This window comes from Cucumis sativus, chromosome 4, assembly GCF_000004075.3.
Source record: "Cucumis sativus cultivar 9930 chromosome 4, Cucumber_9930_V3, whole genome shotgun sequence".
In the NCBI taxonomy this organism is placed as follows: domain Eukaryota; kingdom Viridiplantae; phylum Streptophyta; class Magnoliopsida; order Cucurbitales; family Cucurbitaceae; genus Cucumis; species Cucumis sativus.
In genome coordinates this window covers 16,761,128-16,783,414 of record NC_026658.2, presented here as the reverse complement: position 1 = coordinate 16,783,414, position 22,287 = coordinate 16,761,128, and the positions used below count along the sequence as shown (strand labels likewise).

General features: G+C 34.7%; 1 protein-coding gene across 8 annotated transcripts in view; it reads left to right on the top strand.

The window, feature by feature from the left end:
- The first annotated feature begins 15,719 nt into the window (after positions 1–15,719).
- LOC101203811 (general transcription and DNA repair factor IIH subunit TFB1-1) overlaps positions 15,720–22,287 on the top strand; it is a 30,621-nt gene continuing 24,053 nt past the window's right edge. For 2 of the 8 annotated variants that reach the window (XM_031884094.1, XM_031884093.1), the window contains exon 1: positions 20,133–20,200. Coding sequence is in view for 5 of the 8 variants with exons in the window: in XM_031884090.1 (XP_031739950.1) it covers positions 17,834–17,914; positions 19,770–19,848; positions 20,139–20,200 (222 nt within the window). In the remaining 3 variants the exon portion in view is untranslated. Of the gene's footprint in view, positions 15,992–16,092; positions 16,218–16,402; positions 16,483–16,563; positions 16,619–17,812; positions 17,915–19,769; positions 19,849–20,132; positions 20,201–22,287 lie in introns of those variants that run through there. The other 6 variants (XR_004216029.1, XM_031884090.1, XM_031884089.1 and 3 more) reach the window with 6 other exon arrangements.

The following is a 22,287-nucleotide window of genomic DNA, read 5'->3' as shown; positions in this document are numbered from 1 at the left end:
TGAGGTCGAGAGAAATTCATGTCTTCATTATGTACGAGCTTAAGCTTATGAGTCTTCTTCTTTTTCTTATTCTTTTGAGTCTTATTTCCTCTTCTATAGTTTTGGTAAGAGCGAGACTCTCTTTGGGTCGGGATCGACTGTCTTTTCTTTCGGTGGGTCACCACTATCCACCCTTCACCGTCTTCTTCAATTGGTCTTTTCTCTCCTTGAGGATCCTCGTATGAGATTTCCTGAAAGAACTGGACAACTATAGGCTCAAAGGTCCCGAACTGGACCAAGCTTTTCCTTTGCTCAAAAATCAATCTCGACGAAGAAGCCTCAGACATTATCGTCACTTCAGCGTGGTTTGTTTGAGCTACTTCCTCCAAATCTAGCTCTATCCTTTTCTCACGAGCCAACCTTAGAATTAGCTCCTTCAGCACGAAGCATTTCTCTACTGGATGACTGATGACCCGATGATACTTGCAGTAATTGGGATCATCTACCTTTCCTGCTTGCTCAGGTCGTTTACATTCTGGGAGCTGGATCAGCTGCTTCTCTAGTAGTTGCTCTAGCATGTCAGCGATATCTGAATCAGGAAATGGGTAAACTTTTTCCTGCCTTTCTTTTAAAGTCAGACGTCGCCTTTCGCTTCCATCATCCTTCTTTTCAACCCTCGCTTCCTTTCCTTTGGAGAATTTCAGCGGGGTTGTGTTTACGACCATAGATTCTTTCGCGGTGCTTTTCACTATCTTTTCAACACCTCTCATCTCTTTCTTATCTTTCTTTACTTCAGGAACAAGAAAATCTTTAGTTCCTCTACTGGCGATGCTCAACTCCATATCATGAGCTCGAGTTGCCAGTTCTTCAAATGTGCGGGGCTTTATTCCCTGCAAAATGTAGAGGAGTCCCCAGTGCATGCCTTGGGTGCACATTTCTACAGCCGACAGTTCGGTGAGCCGATCTTTACAGTCAAGACTTAGAGCTCTCCATCTATTGATGTAGTCGATGACTGGTTCTCCCTTTCTTTGTTTCGTATTTGTAAGCTCCATCATGCTTACAGTACGCCTGGTGCTGTAGAAGCGATTGAGAAACTCCTTTTCTAGTTGTTCCCAACTCTCAATGCTTTCTGGCTCCAGATCAGTATACCATTCAAAAGCATTTCCTTTCAAGCTTCGAACAAATTGTCTGACTAGTTGATCTCCTCTTGATCCTGCATTCTCACATGTTTCGACGAAGTGAGCAACGTGCTGTTTTGGATTGCCCTTTCCGTCAAACTGCTGGAATTTTGGAGGCTGATATCCAAGCGGCATTCTCAAGTTGTCGATTCTTTTGGTGTATGGTTTAGAGTACATGAAAGAAGTCTGAGATGGGCCTCCATATTGTGCTCTGATGGAGTTTGTGATCATATCTTGTAATTGTTGAACCGAGAGAGAAGCCACAGAAGTTGATTGTTGTTGTGGCTGATTTTCTTGTACCACGTTCTTCCCTTTGTCATCAACTTTAACGACAGGAGTTTGACTCGATTCAGCAGTTTCACGAGTCTGCATCTGCTCCTTTAAAGCTGCAATTTCGTGGTCTCGTTCATCAACAACCTTCATCAGGAGATTAATTTTTCTCTCCATCTCCGCCATGGCAGTCTCGACTGCTACATCAGCCATCATGACGGACATCACATCTGGGTGTGCTTCTTTCAGTGACCTGCTAGAGGCAGAATCATAATCATTATATAGAGGATTTTCCTTGATGACAATTCCAGCTTTAGGAGATTCCATCAATTGCTTCAGGATGCTCTGCGCGATGGCGGAACCTTGGTCTTGCCCTTGGATGATCCCCTTGGAACGACTACGGGTGATAGGTCCCGTGTAGGTGTCGCTTGCAGCTGAAGATTTGGATGCAGCTTTCTTTGATGCCATTGATTTGCTTGTAGATCTAGATGATGAGAGAGAGATGAGAGGTAGAGATTGTCCCACCGGGCGTGCCAATTTGTTCGCACGAGATTTCCGGAGAAATTTAATTCGTGGACTTGAACTTGGGTTGATGTTGTATTTTTGTTGATTTGATGCGATGCGGTTCAATCTCTAGAATTTGATCCTCTGATTCTCTCTCAACTGTATGTCTACGCTTGATTTGGAGGAAGCGGAGCACGTGATGTTCTTGAAGTTTGTTGAACGTCTACGCTTGATTTGGAGAAGCGGAGCACGTGATGTTCTTGAAGTTTGTTGAACGTCTACGCTTGATTTGGAGAAGCGGAGCACGTGATTTTCTTCAAGTTGGTTGAATGCTTACGCTTGATTTGAGGAAGCGGAGCACGTGATGTTCTTGAAGTTTGTTGAACGTCTACGCTTGATTTGGAGAAGCGAAGCACGTGATGTTCTTGAAGTTTGTTGAACGTCTACGCTTGATTTGGAGAAGCGGAGCACGTGATTTTCTTCAAGTTGGTTGAATGCTTACGCTTGATTTGAGGAAGCGGAGCACGTGATGTTCTTGAAGTTGGAGTCTTGGAAGAAAGTTTGTATCTTCAAAACAGCTTCAATCTTCGAAGATGGTCAACTTCAGAAGTTAGGGAGTCTTCTAGCTTTTGGAAGAATTCTCTCTGGATCTTCTAGAGTCAAAATTTTCCAACCCCTGCAAATGAGGAGAATTCCTCTATTTATAGAGTTCACTGGTGGGCTTTATGGGTTTGAACTTGGTTAGTCCATGGACCAGACCCATGGGCTCAACCATATGGACTTAGGTTATATTTAGTCTTTGGGCTCAATTAAGCTTATTTTTTTGGCTTAATTGAACTAAAATGATTAACTTAATCCAACGATTAATATGAAAACATGTGGCATTATTAGAATGACCAATTTATTTATTTTAACTCTTTAATTTGGGGCATGTGTCAATTTTAATTAGTCCCAAATTTAATTATTTGTACTTTTCATCATTAACTTAATAAATGATGTGGCAACTTGTGATTGGTCTCAAAATTTCTTATTCAACACCCATATGGAATAAACTTATAACAGTGTGATGAAATAAGTCAAATTATTCGATTTGGGAAAAGAGGGAGAAACCGAAAGTATATGTGATATAACCGTTGAATTTCAGATTAGAAATAGAGCTTTATGTTTAAATGGAATTTAAATACTATAAATATGAATACAGATTCATGCTCGGGAGGTCAGAATTAGTCAAGACGAACAAAATGGTAAAAAATCAAAATATTGAATTTTGACTTGAAAGGTCAAATGACCACTTTACCCTTGGACTAAGTTAGTGGGAAAATCCAACATTTTGTTGGATAATCCCACTAACACTTAGTGGGCTAGTGGGCTAGGTGTTGAGATTTGGCTAACTAATTACATGTGATTTTTTTTTTGTAAGGTATTGTAATAAATACTGCCGTGGAGATTTGAAGGAACATACATGTGCCAGTTGAGCTAAGCTCATATATTGTAATTAGGTTATAAATATGGTTATTTTCAAATTTGTTAAAAACCTTTTGCCCTTTTTTAGTAATTTTTTAAATTCCAAAATTATTTCTCTCCAAAATCTCAACCAAACTTCTACCGTCCAATTTCCACATCTCCCTTAGTTACTTCACCTAATTGGGTCTCACAACTCGATTCTAAGTTCGAAGATTAGCGGGTCAATTCTAGTGGTTGTCCCAGTTTGAGTATGTGAGGAGATATTGAGAATTTTGAAGAGCATCAAAGGTATATTTTCTTTAACCCTAATTTGTTTTAATTAGAGCTTTTCAAGCATGTTTATCACTAAATATTTTAGTTGCATATATAGTAAAATTGATATGTTTTTCCTCTGCTATTGTGTGCTTTCTAACACAACCGAGGTAACCAGGGTTGTTTTCAAGTGCAATGGAAATAAATTGCATGACAAAAGTGAATTGTAAAATTCAACGACTAAAAGATCTTAGTTTGGGTCTAAATGAAACTTCCTATTTCGATTTGTTTGATCATGGCATTTTCATTACTAGATCTTAATGACAAATTTCAAACAATTTAATTAGAAACGCTAACTAAATTATCCTAACCACAAATTAGTGAAATTCAACAAGATGAAAAGCTACGTGTTTGAATTAATCGCATTAAGATGACAATTTACTTTCAAGCACCTAGATAATTATTCTATTGATTGAGTTTGTTAGATCAATACTCGTCTAATTAGAATTGTAAGCTAACTTAATTCTTTGTTTTTGGAAAAAATACACAATCAAATGTCATGATAGTACATATCAATGATAAACATACATCTACAAGTGTCCAAAAATATGTCTTAATCAAGATTTAAATCAAATCGACAACACACCAATTCAAGTTCTAAAGCTCACAAACAATGAAATAGGAAAAGAATCCTAACGATTCAAGCTAAAAAAAGTGTACTTTAGCTATGACACATTATAAAAAACTTCAACAATAATATGTAAAAGTTATCAATTGAATAGATCAAAAGAGCCTAGAGTTTTCATGAAGAATCTCTAAAAATATGCGTCAAAAGTTGTGTCTCGAGAGCTGGCGGCCAATAGGTACTATAACAAAATAAAGTGGCAGTGCCACAATACTACGTGTCTTGGTCACACTTTTGTAAGCGTCTCGAAGCAATCGTGCGACGTTTGTTTTCACACTAGAACAAGTAAGCCAAAGTCAATCTAAATAGCCAATGGCACAAGCAACCTTCACTCTGTTCTTGAGAAAATGTTTTAAAAAACCGGTTTAAAGGAAAAAAGTTTTTACAAACATTTTAAAGCATGTTTGAGAAAATGAAAATTGTTATAAGGCTATAAGCAACAAGGGACAAAAACTATATCTTATAACTCTCAGATGTGCGGATATGATTATTAGTCTTACCCCCACATGTACATTTTAAACAAAAAGAAAACTGGTAGGCTTGCATATACTGAAGTGCGAGGAGTCACTTACAATAAAAATATTAAGAAAAAATAAAAATACGATAAAAGGTATCTAAACAGTCATGTGGTCATGAGCAACATGTAAGCAACATGTAAAACCCATGTTTTGAAGTGATGATGTTACGAAGAAGGGAAGTTATAAAAATTACTAAGTAGACATTCAAAAAGAGAAAGTTATAAGAATACTAAGAATAACACATTTTGAGGGGAGCATGCATTTTGACTAGGCGACACAAGGAAGATTAGTTTTTCTAAAGAATCTAGGTGAAGTGAGGAAAGGTAGAATGTGTTTTGAGTTAGGTGAGGAAGAGGCAGGCGAAAAAGCAAGTTAAGAATGGATGGCAACAACAAACACTTGTTAAGTTAGGAGTTGACAAGCTAGGTGAAGAAGAGTTGGTTTAGTGTTAAACCTAAATTGTTAGTCACTTAAACACGTGTTAAGTTTAAGTTAAGCATGTTTAAAGGAAATATTAAACCTACACAAGTAAGGCACTAAGCTAGGAGCTGGCAAGCAATGATGAGTTTAAGGATAACTAATCTAGTTTAGAATTAGTATAAATAGGTCTTATGGGTTCAAAGGAAGGTATAAGGAAATTCTAAGTGTTGAAACTATGCCAAGAAATCGTCAGGAGAGAAAAGGAAAAAGAAATTAAGAAGGGGGCTCGATGGTAACATTTTAGTTTTTGTGAGTGACTTTTCCAAAGAAAAGGATAGAGATTTCTAAAGTTTTTTCTATCTAAATCATGTTATGTACAGTGAAGTGCATGTTATAATTTTGATTACAATATATAAGAAAAGCATCACATTTGAAAATATGTTTACAAGTTTAAGTATGTGTTTTATGTTGCTTGTATGCGGTAAACTATTAGTTTTATTCCTATCATGAGCTAACTGCTATGTGCACATAAGAGTCAAGATAACCATGTGTTGAGTGGTTTGCATGGTAAGAGGGTAGCCGGATGCGTTGAGAGATTTGCATGCAAGCTGACTGCTTGAGCAACTGGAATTAGACATGTAATCTTCAGGGATGTCGTTGATGAAATGAGTCGTCATAATAGTCTATGCATGGAGAATGTTCAATGTCCTGGCGAAAGGAATAAGTAGAGGCTAATGTGGTGTTTATTGTTTTTAGCGCATGATAAGGTGTTGTGAAATTGATCACTTAAAATGAATCTAGGCATCTACTCGTATTCCTCAAAGATTTTCCTAAAAATGTTACTCACTAAGCATTAGGCTTACGTTTTGAGTTCCCCTTCCTGAAATAAAGGAAGTGAGGAGACCATGTTGAGAAGGCAAACCGCGACGTTAAGACTATGTGATAAGAGTTGAGCAAGGCGTTGCACTTTAAGTTTAAAAGTCATTACTTTGTAATTTTATTAAATTTATTATTGAAGGAATAAAGTTGTTCAGTTCTCTCAAGTTATCAATGTTGCGTTTCATAGCATAAAACATGTGTAATTTAAGAAGCTTAAGTTTTAAGGATCAGACGTCCTCTAGCTTTTTTTTAGTTCATGTTGGAATAAATGGTGTCTTTCATGAACGGTTGCTTCACTTTATGAGAATAACCAATTTAGAAAAAGAACACAACTATTTGAATGTTGACGAATAAGTCTTTAAATAAGTTCTCTTTCTCTAAATTTGACATAAGAATTTGGTTTTGGTGTTCAATAATTTTACTATTTCCAAAAGGTATTTCTCTCCATTTTTAAAATTGTTGAACAAAGTTTGGTACACTCATAAAGTTTTGTTAATTGATCTACTAAACGTGACGCTACTTCTAGAAGAAAGGTAATATCTTCTATCTCGTGAGACAATTACTCAAGTACTCTCAAACTCGAGCACTATAGTGAGTAAAATTGTCTTAAAGAAATAAAATGAATTTGATGGGGTCAGATCTTTAATATAAGTTTTTTATGTGTTTTATTGCTTTGTCATTATGATATTGATAACAATCTTAAGACAATTTTTTATATATATATTTCAATCGAAATTGTACCAATATTGCCTTTGTCTTTGTTAAGTCGGTTTCCTTCGTGAGAAATTTAGTTTTCTTTTCTGTTTTTTTCTTCTGTTTTCTGCTGTTGAACAAGTTCTTCGGTAGTTATTTATTTCTGTTCTATGTGCATACTATGAAGTTTTTTGTGTTTAATATCGAAGGAAGAGGAGTTTTGATTGGATCTATATTTATCATATAGTCACTGTGCATCCCTGAAAAATGTTAAAATCGTTCTCTGTGGGCTAATTTGATTGAGATAATTATTTTAAGTAAAGCAATTTTCTGTTTTATTTTTTATATTAAAATTCATGCTCACTTAATTTTGAATATATAAATTTTATACTGAGATATTTGTATTCTGTTGTAGACAATTCATTTAATTTGTCAATGGCCAAATCTTTGATACGTTTGTGTGATAATTTTTCTCCTGTTTTGGTTTTTTCTGAATTCTTTTTAGTTCTGCATTAGTTTTGTATATTTAGATATAATTTCTGTTTAAATTTGTTTCCTGATAGCATATTAACTTTGATGTTCTAAATTTTCTTTATTCTGCATTACTGAGAGTTTTTTTTTTTTTTTTTTTATTTCCTGTTTAAATTTTCTTTCTTCTGCGTTAGTTTGTATGTGAGAGTTCCTGTAACTGCTGTTGCTCATTGGAAGAAACCTGAAAAATTTTGGTGGTGTTGATTTCAAAAGTTGGCAATAAAATACATTGTTCTATCTCACCATCTTAAATTTGACAAAATTTCTCATCGAGGATGCTTCCATTTTACACAAAGAAAAGCAACTTGCAGTTGATGCATGGAAACATGCAGAATATCTTTGCAAAAATTACATCTTGAATGAGTTGGACAACATATTGTATAATGTGTACAGTGGTGTTGATTCAACCAAAAATCTCTGGACTTCACTAGAGAAGAAGTACAAAAGTGAAGTTGTTGGTTCAAATAAATTCTTTTCAGGAAATTTCTGAATTACAAAATGGTGAATTGTAGAACTGTAACTATAATTTAGGTCGAAGAAGTTTAAGTAATTTTACATGATTTACATGCTAGAATATGACCTTGAGAAAATATTTTTAGGTAGCAACAATAATTGAAAATTTATCTCAAGATTTTTCAGTTATTGTTGCCGCTCTCATGGAGAAATTTCAAAAACCATCTAAAATATAAGCGCAAAGAGATATAACTTGAGAAACTTGTGATTCGACTTGGGATTGAAGAGAATAATAAAAGGAGAAAAAATGTATTATGAATAGTGCAATAGATCCTAATGTCAACATTGTGAAAAATAAACCACAACGGAACAAGAAAAGAAAGGTTTTTTTATGAAGGTTCGAGTACAAAATCACAATTCACAAAAAAAATCAATGGCAAGTACTACAATTGCAACAAAATGGGACATCAATCTAAGGATTGTCGTAAGCCAAAGAATTTTTAGGACAAAAATGCTCATGCTCATATTCACAGAAGTTGATGAAGTAGATGGTGCTGCAAATATTGACCTCTGTGCAGTCATTTCAGAATGCAACATAGTGGAAAACTCTGAGAAATGGGTGGGTAGACACTGGTGCTACTCGTAATGTTTGTGCCAACAAAAATATGTGTCAGTCTCTTATGGAGAGCAATTATTTATGGGATACTCTTCTACTTCAAAGGTTAAGGGATAAGGGAAAGTAATCCTTAAATTTACTTTTGGCAAGGAACTCACTCTCAACAATCTGCTTCATGTTCCCGACATTCGTAAGAATTTAGTTTCTGGTTCATTGCTTAGCAAGAATGGCTTTAAGTTGGTGTTTGTATCTGATAAATTTGCACTTTCGAATAATGATATATATGTTCGAAAGGGTTATTTGAGTGATGTTCTGTTTAAGTTAAATGTATACTCACAGTTGTACCCAAAAGTACTATTAATAATGCAATTCTACTTTTGCTTATATCGTTGAGTCATTTGTTTGGCATGGTAGACTAGGACATGTCTATTTTAATTCTTTATGTAGGCTAATTAATATGAACTTGATTCCAAATTTCACATTGATGCAAATCATACATGTGAGGTGTGTGTGGAATAAAAAATGACTAAATCACATTTTCCTTCAACAGAGTATTACTCACCCTTTAATGTTAAGTCACATTGATATTTGTGACTTGAAACTTGTGCAAACTAGAGGTGGAAAAAAAGTATTTTATTACTTTTATAGATTATTGCACAATATATTGTTACGTTTACCTGCTGAGAAGTAAAGATGAGACAATTTAATTGTTTAAGCTTTTAAAAATAAGGTTGAAAATCAACTAAGCACAAAGACTAAGACAATTAGAAGTGATCGAGGTGGTGAATATGATCCTCCTTTTGAATAATTGTTTAGAATATGACATTATTCAAAAAATACTACTTCTTATTCACCTCAATCAAATTGAATTGTTGAACAAAAAAATCAAACACTTAAGAAAATGATGAACGCAATGCTTATAAGTTCAGGTTTACCCCAAAATTTGTGGGGAGAAGCTTTGTCAACGACAAATTAGTTATTAAATAGAATACCTCATGAGAAGTCACAAAATATTCCTTATGAAAAATGGAAAGGAAGAAAACTTTCATACAAATTCTTGAAAGTGTTGGGGTATCTAGAAAAGGTTGTAGTACCCAAAACCTAAAATGATTAGTATATGACAAAAAATTGTTGGTTTCATATTCATTGGTTATGCTAGCAACAATTTTGCATACCAATGTCTAGTTCATAAATCAAATATTTCAGATAGACATGTTAATACAATCATGAAATTGAGGAATGCAACATTTTTTGAGAATGTTTTTCCACACAAAATGTCTTTTGAAGCAAGATTACAAAAATGTTCTCTTGATGCTATAACGAGTGAATCTCACGATAGATCAGAGTTAAACAAGGATGGGGAAATTATACGAAGTAAAAGGATGAGGATCTCAAAATCATTTGGGCTTGATTTTTTAAACTTATTTATTATAAAATGAACCTCAAACATTTAAAGAGGACATGTCCTCTCCAGAAGCACTATATTGCAAAAAGGTTGTGTATAGTGAAATTTAGTTCATTATGCATAACCATACTTGAGAACTAGTTAATTTTCCATTAGGGAGTAAACCACTTAGTTGCAAATGGATTTTTAGACGGAAGATGAAGACCGATGGGTCAATAGATAAATATAAGGCAAGACTTGTCACCAAAGGTTACAAGCAACAAGAAGGACTTAACTATTTTGATACCTACTTACCAGTTACTAGAATTACTTTCATTCGCATGCTTGTAGCAATATCAACTTTACATAGATTTGAGACATATCAGATAGATGTCAAAACGACCTTTAAGGTTTGTTTAAATGATGAGTTAGATGAAGAGATCTACATTCAACTGCCTTAAGGGTTTGTTTCCCCTTTGTTGGCCTTTTGGCCCTTAATCTCAAATTAATTAATTAATTAATGTTTTGATGATAACAAATCTGATTTTTTATTGACAATTTTATTATTTTTAATAGTCCATAACGTACAACTTGAAATAATGATTCTGACACCTCTTGAATCACCAAAATCAAAGTTCAAACAAAGAAAATATTGCTAAAAGAAGCTTAACCAAAAAATACCTGAGATAGTGACGTGGCGGCCAAGTATTCAATTTGAACCGAGTAGATAAAGCCACTTGGAGCAATGTGACTTTTGGTTTTGTCTTTATTGGCTTTTTATAAAGAAAATGAATTTAAAAAGAAAATGATTTTAATATTATTATTTATCTTTGTGTCTAATGGCTAATTTTTTTAAGGATGGTGAAGTTGCTTTATTGGGTTTTAAACAAAGTATTCTTAAAACACATATTATTATATTATTATTTGTATTTTCAACCATTCATTTTTCTTTTACTTACATCCAGTGACCCAAAATGATTTTGAATTTATCTTTCCTCTTTTTTTAAATAATTTTCCCCAAATTTTGAACAACATTATGAAACTTTACAATTCTCAAAAAGTGCAAAAGCCAACATTGTTATTCTCTCTAAAGCTGCCATTTTTTATTCTTTTCATCTTGTCCTTGAGAGAATTCTTATTGTATTGTGAGGATTAATGATTGAGAGCTTCAAATTGTATACTCACTCTTTTAAAGAGTTTTCTTTTGTGTGATTTAAAACTTTAACATATTGTAATAGTTAGATCCTAACTTGTGGAAATGATCAGGTTTGCTATTGAACTCGAAAAAGGAGCAAGTAGCGGTTCGGCTCTAATCCGCAAAAAGAGTCAAAAGAAGATTTTCAATCAAAATCCCAAGAGGTGCTTGGAAAAGTGGATGTAGGTTGAGTTTAACCGAACCACTATAACTGTGTCTTCTTCTCTAACTCTTTTCTAATTATTTTGCATTTAATTTTAGTTATATATTCTTGTTGGTTGAGTTTGATTGCATACTCTCTTTCATATCTTTTTATCAATCTTGTTATTTAACATATTTTAGAAAGATTCTTGTTTTTAAAAAATTTATCTAATTAATTTAATTTAGGTTTATTTGTTAAAAAGTTTAATTAAACCTTATTCATCCCCTCTTGCCATACCGATCCAACAATTGTTATCAGAGCGAGGTTGCTCATCTTGAAATTTTAATTTCTTGATAAACTTTATTGTTAGAGCATTATGGCAAACCTATTGGCAAATGAGATTGTTGAAGGTCAATCTACTTCTAGACCTCCTTATTTTGATGGTTCAAATTATGCATATTGGAAAGCTAGAATGAAATTTTGTTTGCAATCTATTGACTATAATTTGTGGTTAATTGTTGCTAAAGGTCCTTATGTACCCATGAAAAATGTTGATAATGTTGATAAGCCTAAATTAGAAGAAGAGTATGATGAAAATGAAATGAAAAAGTGTTCTTTTAATGCCAAGTTTATTAATTGTTTGTATTATGCCTTGAGTAAATATGAATTTAATATAATATCCATGTGTTCTTCCACTCAAGAAATTTGGAATACTCTTGAAAGTACTCATGAAGGAACAAATCAAGTTAAAGAGTCTAAAATTAGCATGTTTGTTCATAATTATGAATTGTTTAAGATGGATGTTAATGAGACTATCACTGATATGTTTACTAGATTTACTAACATCATAAATGCTTTGAAGGGTCTTGGTAAAGTTTATACAACTTCTGAAAATGTTAGAAAAATTATAAGGTCTCTACCTAAGACTTGGGAAGCCAAGGTAACGACAATCCAATTAGCAAAGGATCTCACCAAACTTCCACTAGAGGAGCTTATTGGCTCACTCATGACTCATGAGATCATTATGAAGAAGCACTCGGAGGATGAGTCCAAAAAGAAGAAGAGCATTATTGTATTAAAGACTATCTCCTTGGAAGTTGATCCCGGAGATGAAGATGGACTTGATGAAGATGGCAATGCTTATTTCTCACGTAAGTACAAAAATTTCATAAAAAGGAAGAAATATTTCAAGAAACATCTATCCACCCAAAAAGAATCCAAATGTGAGAAAAGCAAAAAGGATGAGGTGATTTGTTATGAATGCAAAAGATTGGATAACATAAGAACGAATTGTCCTCTCCTCAATCATCTAAGAAATCCAAGAAGAAGACAATGAAGACTACTTGGGATGACAGTAGCGAAAGTGAAAGTGAAGTTGAAGAAATGGCAAACCTTGGTCTCATGGCTCATAGTGACAAAGAAGATGAACATGATGATGAGGTAACTTTAGAACCTTCTTCTATTGATGAATTATTTGAAAATCTTGAAAGCATGCAAAATGACCTAGAAAAACTTAGTTCTAAGTATGTTTACTTAAGAAAAAATACAATGTTTTAATTATTGAAAATAAGTCTTTACTTGATTCAATTGTTTGCTTTAAAGAGAATGAAAATGTTGAGCAAATTGAAGAATTGAATGTCTCTAGTGATAACCATGTTTGTGATAAGAAAGATGTTTTGCTTGATAAAGTTAGATTTCTTGAGCATGATAGTTGTGAAAAAGATAACTTGATTAAAGTGCTTAAAGAAAATGAAATAAATGTTTTACAAGATCTTGATAAAGCTAAAGAAACTATTATAAAGTTGACAATAGTGCTCAAAGATTGGACAAAATTATTGAAGTAGAAAAATCTTATGATAATAAGAGAGGTTTAGGCTATATTGATCAAAATAGTTTAAGACTTGAATGTCGGTTGTAGCAGTTTAAATCCCTATGCAAGGTACATAAGGGCTTAATCCAAAGATATGAAGGGCCTTTCTCTATCATCGAGAGAGTGGGGAAAGCAGCTTACAGATTGGAACTTCCTCCAGACTTAAGATCCATAATATCTTCCATGTGAACATGTTCAAGCCCTTTTATGAAGACAAAGAGGATCCAAGTAGAAGTGAGTCCTCTCGTGCACCTACCGGCATGATCTCAGAATTCAACAGAAAAATCAAGGAGATCTTAGCCGAGAGGAAGATACGAAGGAGAGGAGTTCCCAGTTATAACAAAGACTTAATTGCTTGGGAAGGACTATCGGAGAGCGAAGCAAGTTGGGAGAAGGAAGACACCCTGTGGCAATTCCAAGATGAAATAAGAATATTTAAAGAAAGCGCAACGGGGACGTTGCGAAATCAAGTGGGGGAGGGTGTCACGCCCAAAAAATGACCCAACAAATTTTTCGCCAATTAAGGCTCCTTAGCATTGCCCAAGGGGAGCCAAACAAGTCCCAAACAGTCCAAAGACCCAAGGAAGAGGAATAAATTCACGCCAAGCCTACGACACGCCTTTGTGCACGAGACAAGCGCGCGGGGTCTTGTCATGACATGGGCGCGCGCATGCGCAAGGGCGGCAAGCAGACAGGCAGGCGCGCGCGGCACGGACGGGCGTGCAAGGCCAGTTGGACGCACGCTCGACACCAGTGCGCGTGCGGGAAGCAGACGCGGACACGGAGCGCACGGAGTGCGCGGGAGAAGAATCCGGGAACCTCTCAAAGGTTCCAGAAGTTTTATGAGCGGCCGAGAAGGCCCTCGCGCGAGCCAGACGACCCTAGATGGGCCTAGATGGCTCTAGAAGCTTCCAGACAGTGTCATGAGCGCTTAGGATTTTTCCAGAATATTTTTGCTGACCTTGTAAGGCGGTTTAAGACTTGAATGTCGGTTGTACACTTGTATAAATACCCCGAAAGGAGTCCATTTGTAATCATCATTGGGAAACCATCAATAAAGCTCTCTTAAGAATTTCATTAAACACATTGTTCAACTCTTGCCTACTTCTTGCCTACTTCTTACCTATGAATTTCCTTCTTCTTTAGATTGTTCCAACAAGTCCAATTGCTTCTTAGGCTTACATTGGTGCAACCTTAACACCTTTGTGCCGCACGTTGGTTGAGTGAACAAAATAACCACGTGACATAAAGCATACTAAAAATTCTGGTTTACAATATACTCGATATCCCGTTGTACTTGAAGGTTATAGTGATGCCAACTAGATATAGAGCACTAAAGATCCAAATCCTCAAGTGGTTGCGTTTTCACTCTTAAAGGTGGGGCTATATCTTGATGGTCTTCCAAATAAACTTGTATAACATGATCCACAATAGAATATGAATTTATAGTTTTAGATAAGGTTGGAGAAGTAGAATGACTTTGAAATATCTGGAAGGCACAAAATACATGTACAATGAGAAGTCTTGAACATATACGATGAAGACATAATACAATTAGACAACTACTCTCTAATGTTATTATCACAATCGACTTTGTGAGATCAACATGATCGTTTAGCATGATCAACATATCATTTAAATTTGAAGCATTTTTTTCCATAGTTAAAAAACTTACACGATCGTATATCATGACCTAAACGATAGTAGAACATTTGTTTAGACTATAATACACGATCATTTAGAAGAAGATTACTCGTGCGCAAATGTGGTCGATTAATCACGTGTTGATTGGAGTATTTTTTGTGTTTTCCATTGTGAGCCTGTGATTTTTTTTCGTTTTCGGAATTGTTCTATACGGTGAATATTTTACCGATATATTATATTTTTTGAAAAACCCCCACATTAATTCTTCTTTTTTCTAAAGAAAAATTAATAAGTTATAAGAAACGGCTAGCAATTACTCATTAGATTTTTGAAAATCCCCAATATTTATTCTTCTTTTTCTTTAAAAAAAGTCAATAATTTAAAAAAAAAACGACAAGCAATTACTCATCAGGTAATTAGATATAATCATAAAAAGTCAATAATTTACAAAAAAACGGCTAGCAATTACTGATTAGGATATAATCATATGTGAATTATAGTTTTCGTAAGCATTTTATGACTATAGTTGTAATTACATCATATATGAATTTCAATTCTATTAATCAATCTATGTTTTTCTTCCTTAAAAAATTGACGTAAACAATTTTCAATTTAAACGTATTGAGATGTCTAAAATCATTAAGAAATGTTCATCTAGCTACTATTTTAAATAAAGGGTGGACAATTCTAAATACTTTTTTTTGTTACCGATCAAATACTACTGTTGAAATTGAATAATCGATAATAAAATTTCACCTAAAAATTGATTGGCATGCATAATCATAACATCTGTTTTTATCGGGTAATAGTAAGGAAAATAAAATAAGTTAATAAGAAAGAAGTGAAAATTTTAAAAATATTAGATTTTACAAAATATTTACCGCCTATAGCAAATTTTATACGTAAAAATTATTGATATGGTATATATATATGTCTGTTTAAGTGATAGAAAACTATTAATTTGCTATTTTTAAAAATGTTCAAATCAAAAAACTAAAACATACCATTATTATCCACATGTATAAAAGTACGAAGTAGCCACACGACCCTCTCCTCCAAATCACTCCCTCGTTCGTCTTTTTCTCCCTCGCGCTCATCTCCCTCACTCACGAAATCACTAGCTCCTGCGCCATTGCGCTGCCCATGTCGACCGCCGCATGTCTGCCATCGTCCTCTAAGCCCCGGTAAGCACAGGTGAGCATCTCCATCTTCTCAGCCGCCGTTCACCCCCAATCTCTGAACTTGATCACCGACGCAGCCCAGTCGTGACTGCCGTGCCCACGTCCGAAAACGTTTCTGCGACGAGTAGCTTAGGTAACAATGGTCTCTTCGTGTTTCTATTGTTTGTTCTTATTACCCAAGATCTATGTGGTTTCTATTTGGGTTTCTCACTTTGTTTTTGTTTTGGAATCAAGAGTTCGAATGTCCTTAGCACTCTGTCCAGCAAGATTAAGGACGTTGGACGGGCATTCGTGTCAGTTTGGAACCCATTCAAACACGAACCAACAGTTAATTATGCTTTTTTGGCATTAATCAGCGGGTAAGGATTTGTTTTCATGACTTTCAAACTCGTTTAAGTTCGCTTAGTTAGTCTCTATCCTTGGAAATTCTTCCATTTCAATTGAGTTTCAGAGTAATTTTCGTTTAGTTTTTATTTATGAAATTTGATCCAGGCTCGTCCGAGTAACTTTTTGTTGTATAGTTAATTTTCGGATTGAATTGAAGTATTAACAGATCAGTTTCTAACCAATGGAGCCCATATGCGTTTAGGTTGAACCGATTAGATTGTGACTTATTGACATTTGGTGAGAGCTCATTACTACTAGCTCTTGAATTAAGTTTTCGAATTAGTAAGATTAAGTTTTGATTTCAGAAAATTTCTTTAGGTTCATTCGAAGAGGTTTGATTGAGCAGACTGATCTTTATAGGATTGCTAATCAGGTAAGTGGCTCCTATGATGTATGACCTTAGGGCAAGTCATATATGTGTATGGAATTATTTATTGATTATCCATGAATTATTATGATTGAAATGTATGATGAATGATGATTGCATGTGTGTTGATTGACAATGTTTGTTGTTTATGATCGAGATGAGCATGCATGTATTGATAATAAATATACGTGTGTGGGACCTCATGCATGGATGTAATGACATATGCATGATTGAAAACGTTTGTGGTAGTTGCCCATTTAGTAAATTTTGGAGCTTCTGATGGCTGATGCTCAACTCCAATGATTGGTTGCCAATTACCATTAGCCAGGGAAGAGACCTCGAGGTTGCCCACATATGCACCGTAAAAGAATTGGTGGCTAGAGCTACATAGTCCATAGTCCCCTTTCCATAAATAAATGATATGATTTGTCAAGATGATTAGGTCCTACAGATGCATTTGTTGTATGTTTGTGTGTGAGCGCGTCTGTTTATGCATCTAGTTTGAGTGTAGTTTTGGGATTTAATCCTTGCCCCAAGGCTGGCCGTTAGTTTCCAAAAGGCCTCTTCCTATCCTCCCCTTCGCTTTTGTGTTTGCCATTTTTGACTGTTTCTGAAACAATTTGGCATGCTGGATTTCTTGGTTATCTTATGTTTAAGTTGCAAATTGTCACGATCTATCTTTGGATTCATTTTTTGACTTCTTTTTAAAAATTTTTTAATGCACATTTTTACAACGGTTTTGTTTTTGAATATTGGGAAATCTTGAAATTTTTGGAGATTTTGTTGTGATACTATGCTTGTCTGATCTCTTTCTTTTTCTTTTGTTGGGATCTGGTTGTTTATAGTGTTTTAGTGCACAAGATGTTTGGTTTTGGTCAAGCTCTTGGATATGAGTAATCTGTTGTATTGTGGTTATTGGATTGATTTTCTGATAAAACACTGATATAGTGTTTCTATTTTATTGATACATTCAGCAAAAATTACAATATAAAAGAACAAACAAGTAAAAGAACCGTAACCCTCTGCCCTTCCTCTCTTTCAAGGAATGTTGCAGCCCGTTATCCTCATCAAATTCCTCCTCCTTTCTTCCCTCCCCAACTTCCTATTTATAACCAACTAACCACCAACAAATCTAATTACCTTTATACCCCTACCCTATATTAATCTAGGTATCTAACATTTTCGTAACAATTCTTCCAGATTCAAGTCTCTGAGGGGAGGATGGGAACCAAGTATGTCCATAAGAGTGCTAAGTACAAGACCTCAGTTAAGGATCCTGGCACACCCGGCGTTTTGGAAATGGTATTGGTCTAAAGTTTATTATTTTTGTGTCTAATTGTCTACCTATTTATTACCTTCGCTTTTGTTCTCTTTCAATTAATTATATACTTCTGATTTATTGTATTTGATGACCTACTTTACTATTTTCTTAAAGAGTATATGTTTATGTATTTTGTTGAACTGAGTTTATAAGACAATCTTGAAACCGTGCAAGAGATACAAAAATGATTTGTTTTAGGCATTTCATGTTCATTTTTGTAACTTTGTTTGTGAAACATCTTATGTTGTTGCTAAGAAGTATGGACACATGTCAGACACAGGTTCTTAAAACTGCTTTAAGACAAGTGTTCAACATGCAAAATTTTGTGTTCTTAAGTGTCTTTTATTTATTTGTTGTCTTTTATTAGTACAAGAGGAATTATACAATAAGCAAATAAAACAAGGAACATGAGGTGCACCCATGCATCTCAACTAGATTGACTCTTTAAGACACCCTTAGCACTCTCATCATATCCAAACAAGTTAATAAAGACAACAAATAAATGATGTACATAAGCAGGGCTAACATCAGCCTATACAACTTGAAAAGATCATAAGAAACAAAATCTTACAAGACAAGATGTTAATTAACAGCCAGTCAAGAAACAAAGAAATCTTCTAAAACTATAAGGAGCACTAAAGGTTGGGAGCCGAATCTGAAGCTTCAACAAAGAGGGAAAATGAAGACCTGCTGCCAGTTTAGTAAAATATCTTGCATAGAAAAGTCCTTAAATTGTTTCCTTAGGGAGTACCACGAAGAGGCATTCAGACGGTCGAACTCATATCTATCGAACCATAAAGAGGCTTTATTGTGGAAGACCCGCTGATTTCTCTCCAACCACAATTCCACCAAAATCGCCTTGACAGCATTGCACCAAAGCAAGGAAGCAGTTTTCATCAAAACTGGACCAATTATAATCTTTCTAACATTATTCTTGAACTATTTTTCAAAAACCCAGCTGAGATTTTAAAGGTGTGAGAGTTTACTCCAACACCTGGCAGCATAAACACATTCTAACAAAATGTGCTGGAGTTCCTCATGATAATTAAGGCAGAATGGACAGATATGTGGTGAAAGATAGTGAGTGGACAATTTCCTTTGCATAATGGATACACAATTTAAACTACCAAATAGCATAATCCATAGAGTTATACTCACCCTCCTTGGACTTTTTAGATTTCCAAAGGCATTTTTCTAGATAATGATTTAACTGAAAAAGCCTCATTAACTTCCAACAACTAGATTCTTTTATCTGCAACATCGGATAAACTTATTCTTTCTGAAGAACCCAGTAACAGTTGAAAGTCTGTGATTTCAACCTCCTTCTGCAGTGTTCGGAAATTAAGAGACCAAGAGGAAGTGGTTGTGTCCCAATGACCTAGGCACGTATCTACAGCCTCTCCTATGGATTAAGGGCAATTCTGTTATACTCTGAGCACACTTTATTGGAAGGCTCTGGAATTAAGTTGGAAGGTGCGACAATAAGGAACTCTATCATACTTTGTGCATACCTCAAAGTACAAAGTAATGATCCAAATACAACGTGACAATAAGGAACAAAAAGAAACAACCCCAAACACAGTTAAACCAAAAAGAACAAGCCCGAAATCCGAGAGAAGGATAAGAAGAACTATCAAGCCAAAATTAATTTACGTTCTTCAGCAATGGAAATGAGCTGTAGTGTCTTACATACTTGGAACCCTTTCTTTAGAGGGGTTTTGTGTTCTTGTTCTTGTATTCTTTTGGTTTTTCTCAATGAAAACAATTGTTTCTGTAAAGAATCTAACCATATCATTTGTTTAATTAATATGGTTTGACTTTTCTCATTTTGTACAGACAGAGTGCAAGTTTGTATTTAGACCCAGCGATCCCACTTCAGCTTCTAAGCTTGACGTGGAGTTTAGATTTATTAAAGGTACCTACTGTATTGTTCCAAGTTAATATATTTCTGTTACCATTTTTGTGGTATGTTCTATATTCTCATATCTGTAATATTTACATTTTTGGTGAACGATCTATCTTTTCTTTTCATGTTGAGCACCTTCTGTAAGTAGAATTTAACTTGAATTCTTTACTCTATGCCCTGCACTATTCCACGTTACAATTTGTTACTGACTGATGTTTAATCTTGTCTGTGACCTTTATTTCTTGCAACCTTATGTTTGCATAAGATCTCAATGTATCTAAAGTGCACTTATTTTTCAGGCCATAAAAACACTAAGGAAGGATCAAATAAACCACCGTGGCTTAATCTCACCAAGGACCAGGTTTCTAATATTTTGCTAGACATTTTCTAAGGAATTATTGAATTGAGTAAAGGAAAAGGGTTTAATTAAAAGGTACCATAAGTTAGAACATTGGAAATATTACATCATTAAATCATTGTACGTATGATTTTAAAATATTATATTAAATAATAGGTACCATAAGTGAGATGTTGCAGTGGGAGCGTTTCTTCTTGTTTATCGGGTTTCTTTGAGTTAAAGTCATTTGGAATACGTGTTCATCTTGGGATATGTGTTCAATTGAATGTTTTTAATTTTTCTTCCAAGTTTAAGTCTTTATTGATGGAATTTGGTTCTGGTCTTGTATTGGCAAGTCTGTAGTCTTATTTTGTTTCCTCCCGTGTACTTTGAATTATTGAATTGAGTAAAGGAAAAGGGTCTAATTAAAAGGTACCATAAGTTAGAGCATTGGAAATATTACATCATTAAATCGTTGTACGTATTTAAAATATTATATTAAATAATAGGTACCATAAGTGAGATGTTGCAGTGGGAGCGTTTCTTCTTGTTAATCGGGTTTCTTTGAGTTAAAGTCATTTGGAATACGTTTTCATCGTGGGATATGTGTTCAATTGAATTTTTTTAATTTTTCTTCCAAGTTCAAGTATTTATTGATAGAATTTGGTTCTGGTCTTGTATTGGCAAGTGAGTCTTTATTTTGTTTCCTCTCGTGTAATTTGAGCATTAGACAATTTCATTATATCAATGATTCGTAGTGAAAACACTTTTGCCGTTCCTTCTTCCTCCAATGACAGGTCACTTCCCTCTACTTCGTCAGAGTCTTTTGCCTTCATTCCCATTTCCTGTTCTGTGCCCACCAAAATCTTTTCTGGAAAAGCTCCTACTTCCAACTCTTCCTCCGCTGATCTTTCTTTGTCTTCTCTCTCATCCTCGGCCAAATTTGGGTCAAAGGCTAAGTCTAAAAAACATTGAAAATTGATTCTAGATCAGAACCTTTATTATTGGAGGCAAATTGTGCCCTTGTTCACGCCCATTCTCAATTAAACAGGCCTGATCCTCAGAGTTCTCTTCATCCTTATTTTAAATACTTAATTTTCCCTGTGCCTAATTCAAAGGTAAATTTTTTGAGAGGTTCTCCTATCCAAACTCCATTCTCCTCATTGAAAAAGAAGAGTGTATTAGATTTCGACTCTCCTTTTAGTGTGAGCTACGAGGAAGAACATATGCCGAAGTCAGCAGAGAAGGATGACTAAAGATCCTTTAGAATCTGATCTCAATACCCTGCTTCAGACAGAAGAGGATTTAATTACTGAGAAACAGGCCTCTTTATTTCCCTCACAAGGTCGTTACCGTGAAATTTCAGATCACTTGAAGTCAATTGTAGAGAAATGTGGAACTGTTTTGGTTTGAGTACAGTCTAATCTTTTTTCAGCAAATTATTTTTGATGTCTTTTTTAGTGGATCATGAGAGTTTCGTCGGATGCTGCTTTTATTTTGGCCCTTTAATGTTCTCTTGAAATTTTTTGGTTCTAGTCACTCACCCAAGATTTAAGGACTACTTGGAAGGCATATTTTTCAACAATCCTCAACTTGAAGCTGCATGGATGTTTTCTCTCCCTTGGTGTTTCCCTCCCATCCATTTTGAAGTTTCTAGTCTGCAATCTTCAGTTGTTTTCGGGCTTCTTGTTGAAAGATTTTAATTTTGCTTTGTTCTTATTTTTCTACTGTTTTGCTCAAGTTTCGTGTTCAATTCATTTGTACTTTTGTTTGCAATCACTTTTTTAGTATACTTCTTTTGTACTTTGAGCATTATTCTCTTTTATTTAATAAATAAAAGAGGCTCGTATCTGTTTAAAAAAATGGTTGGTTTTGTTTCCATTTCAAAGAAAAAAAAAGGTAAATAGAACACCTTATTTAAACAGGATCTATTCTGTAGCTTGTACAACTGCATCCTTGAGTTCTAAATATTAGGTAAATGGTGTATTCCTATATGCTTGTTTTTTTAAAAGAAAATTTCCTTATGAACCATTGTTTCACTTTCTATGACGGGTCCTAACAGGCTGCCTGTTCCTCTTCTTGTATGTTTGAAGAGGTCCATTAAGTAATTC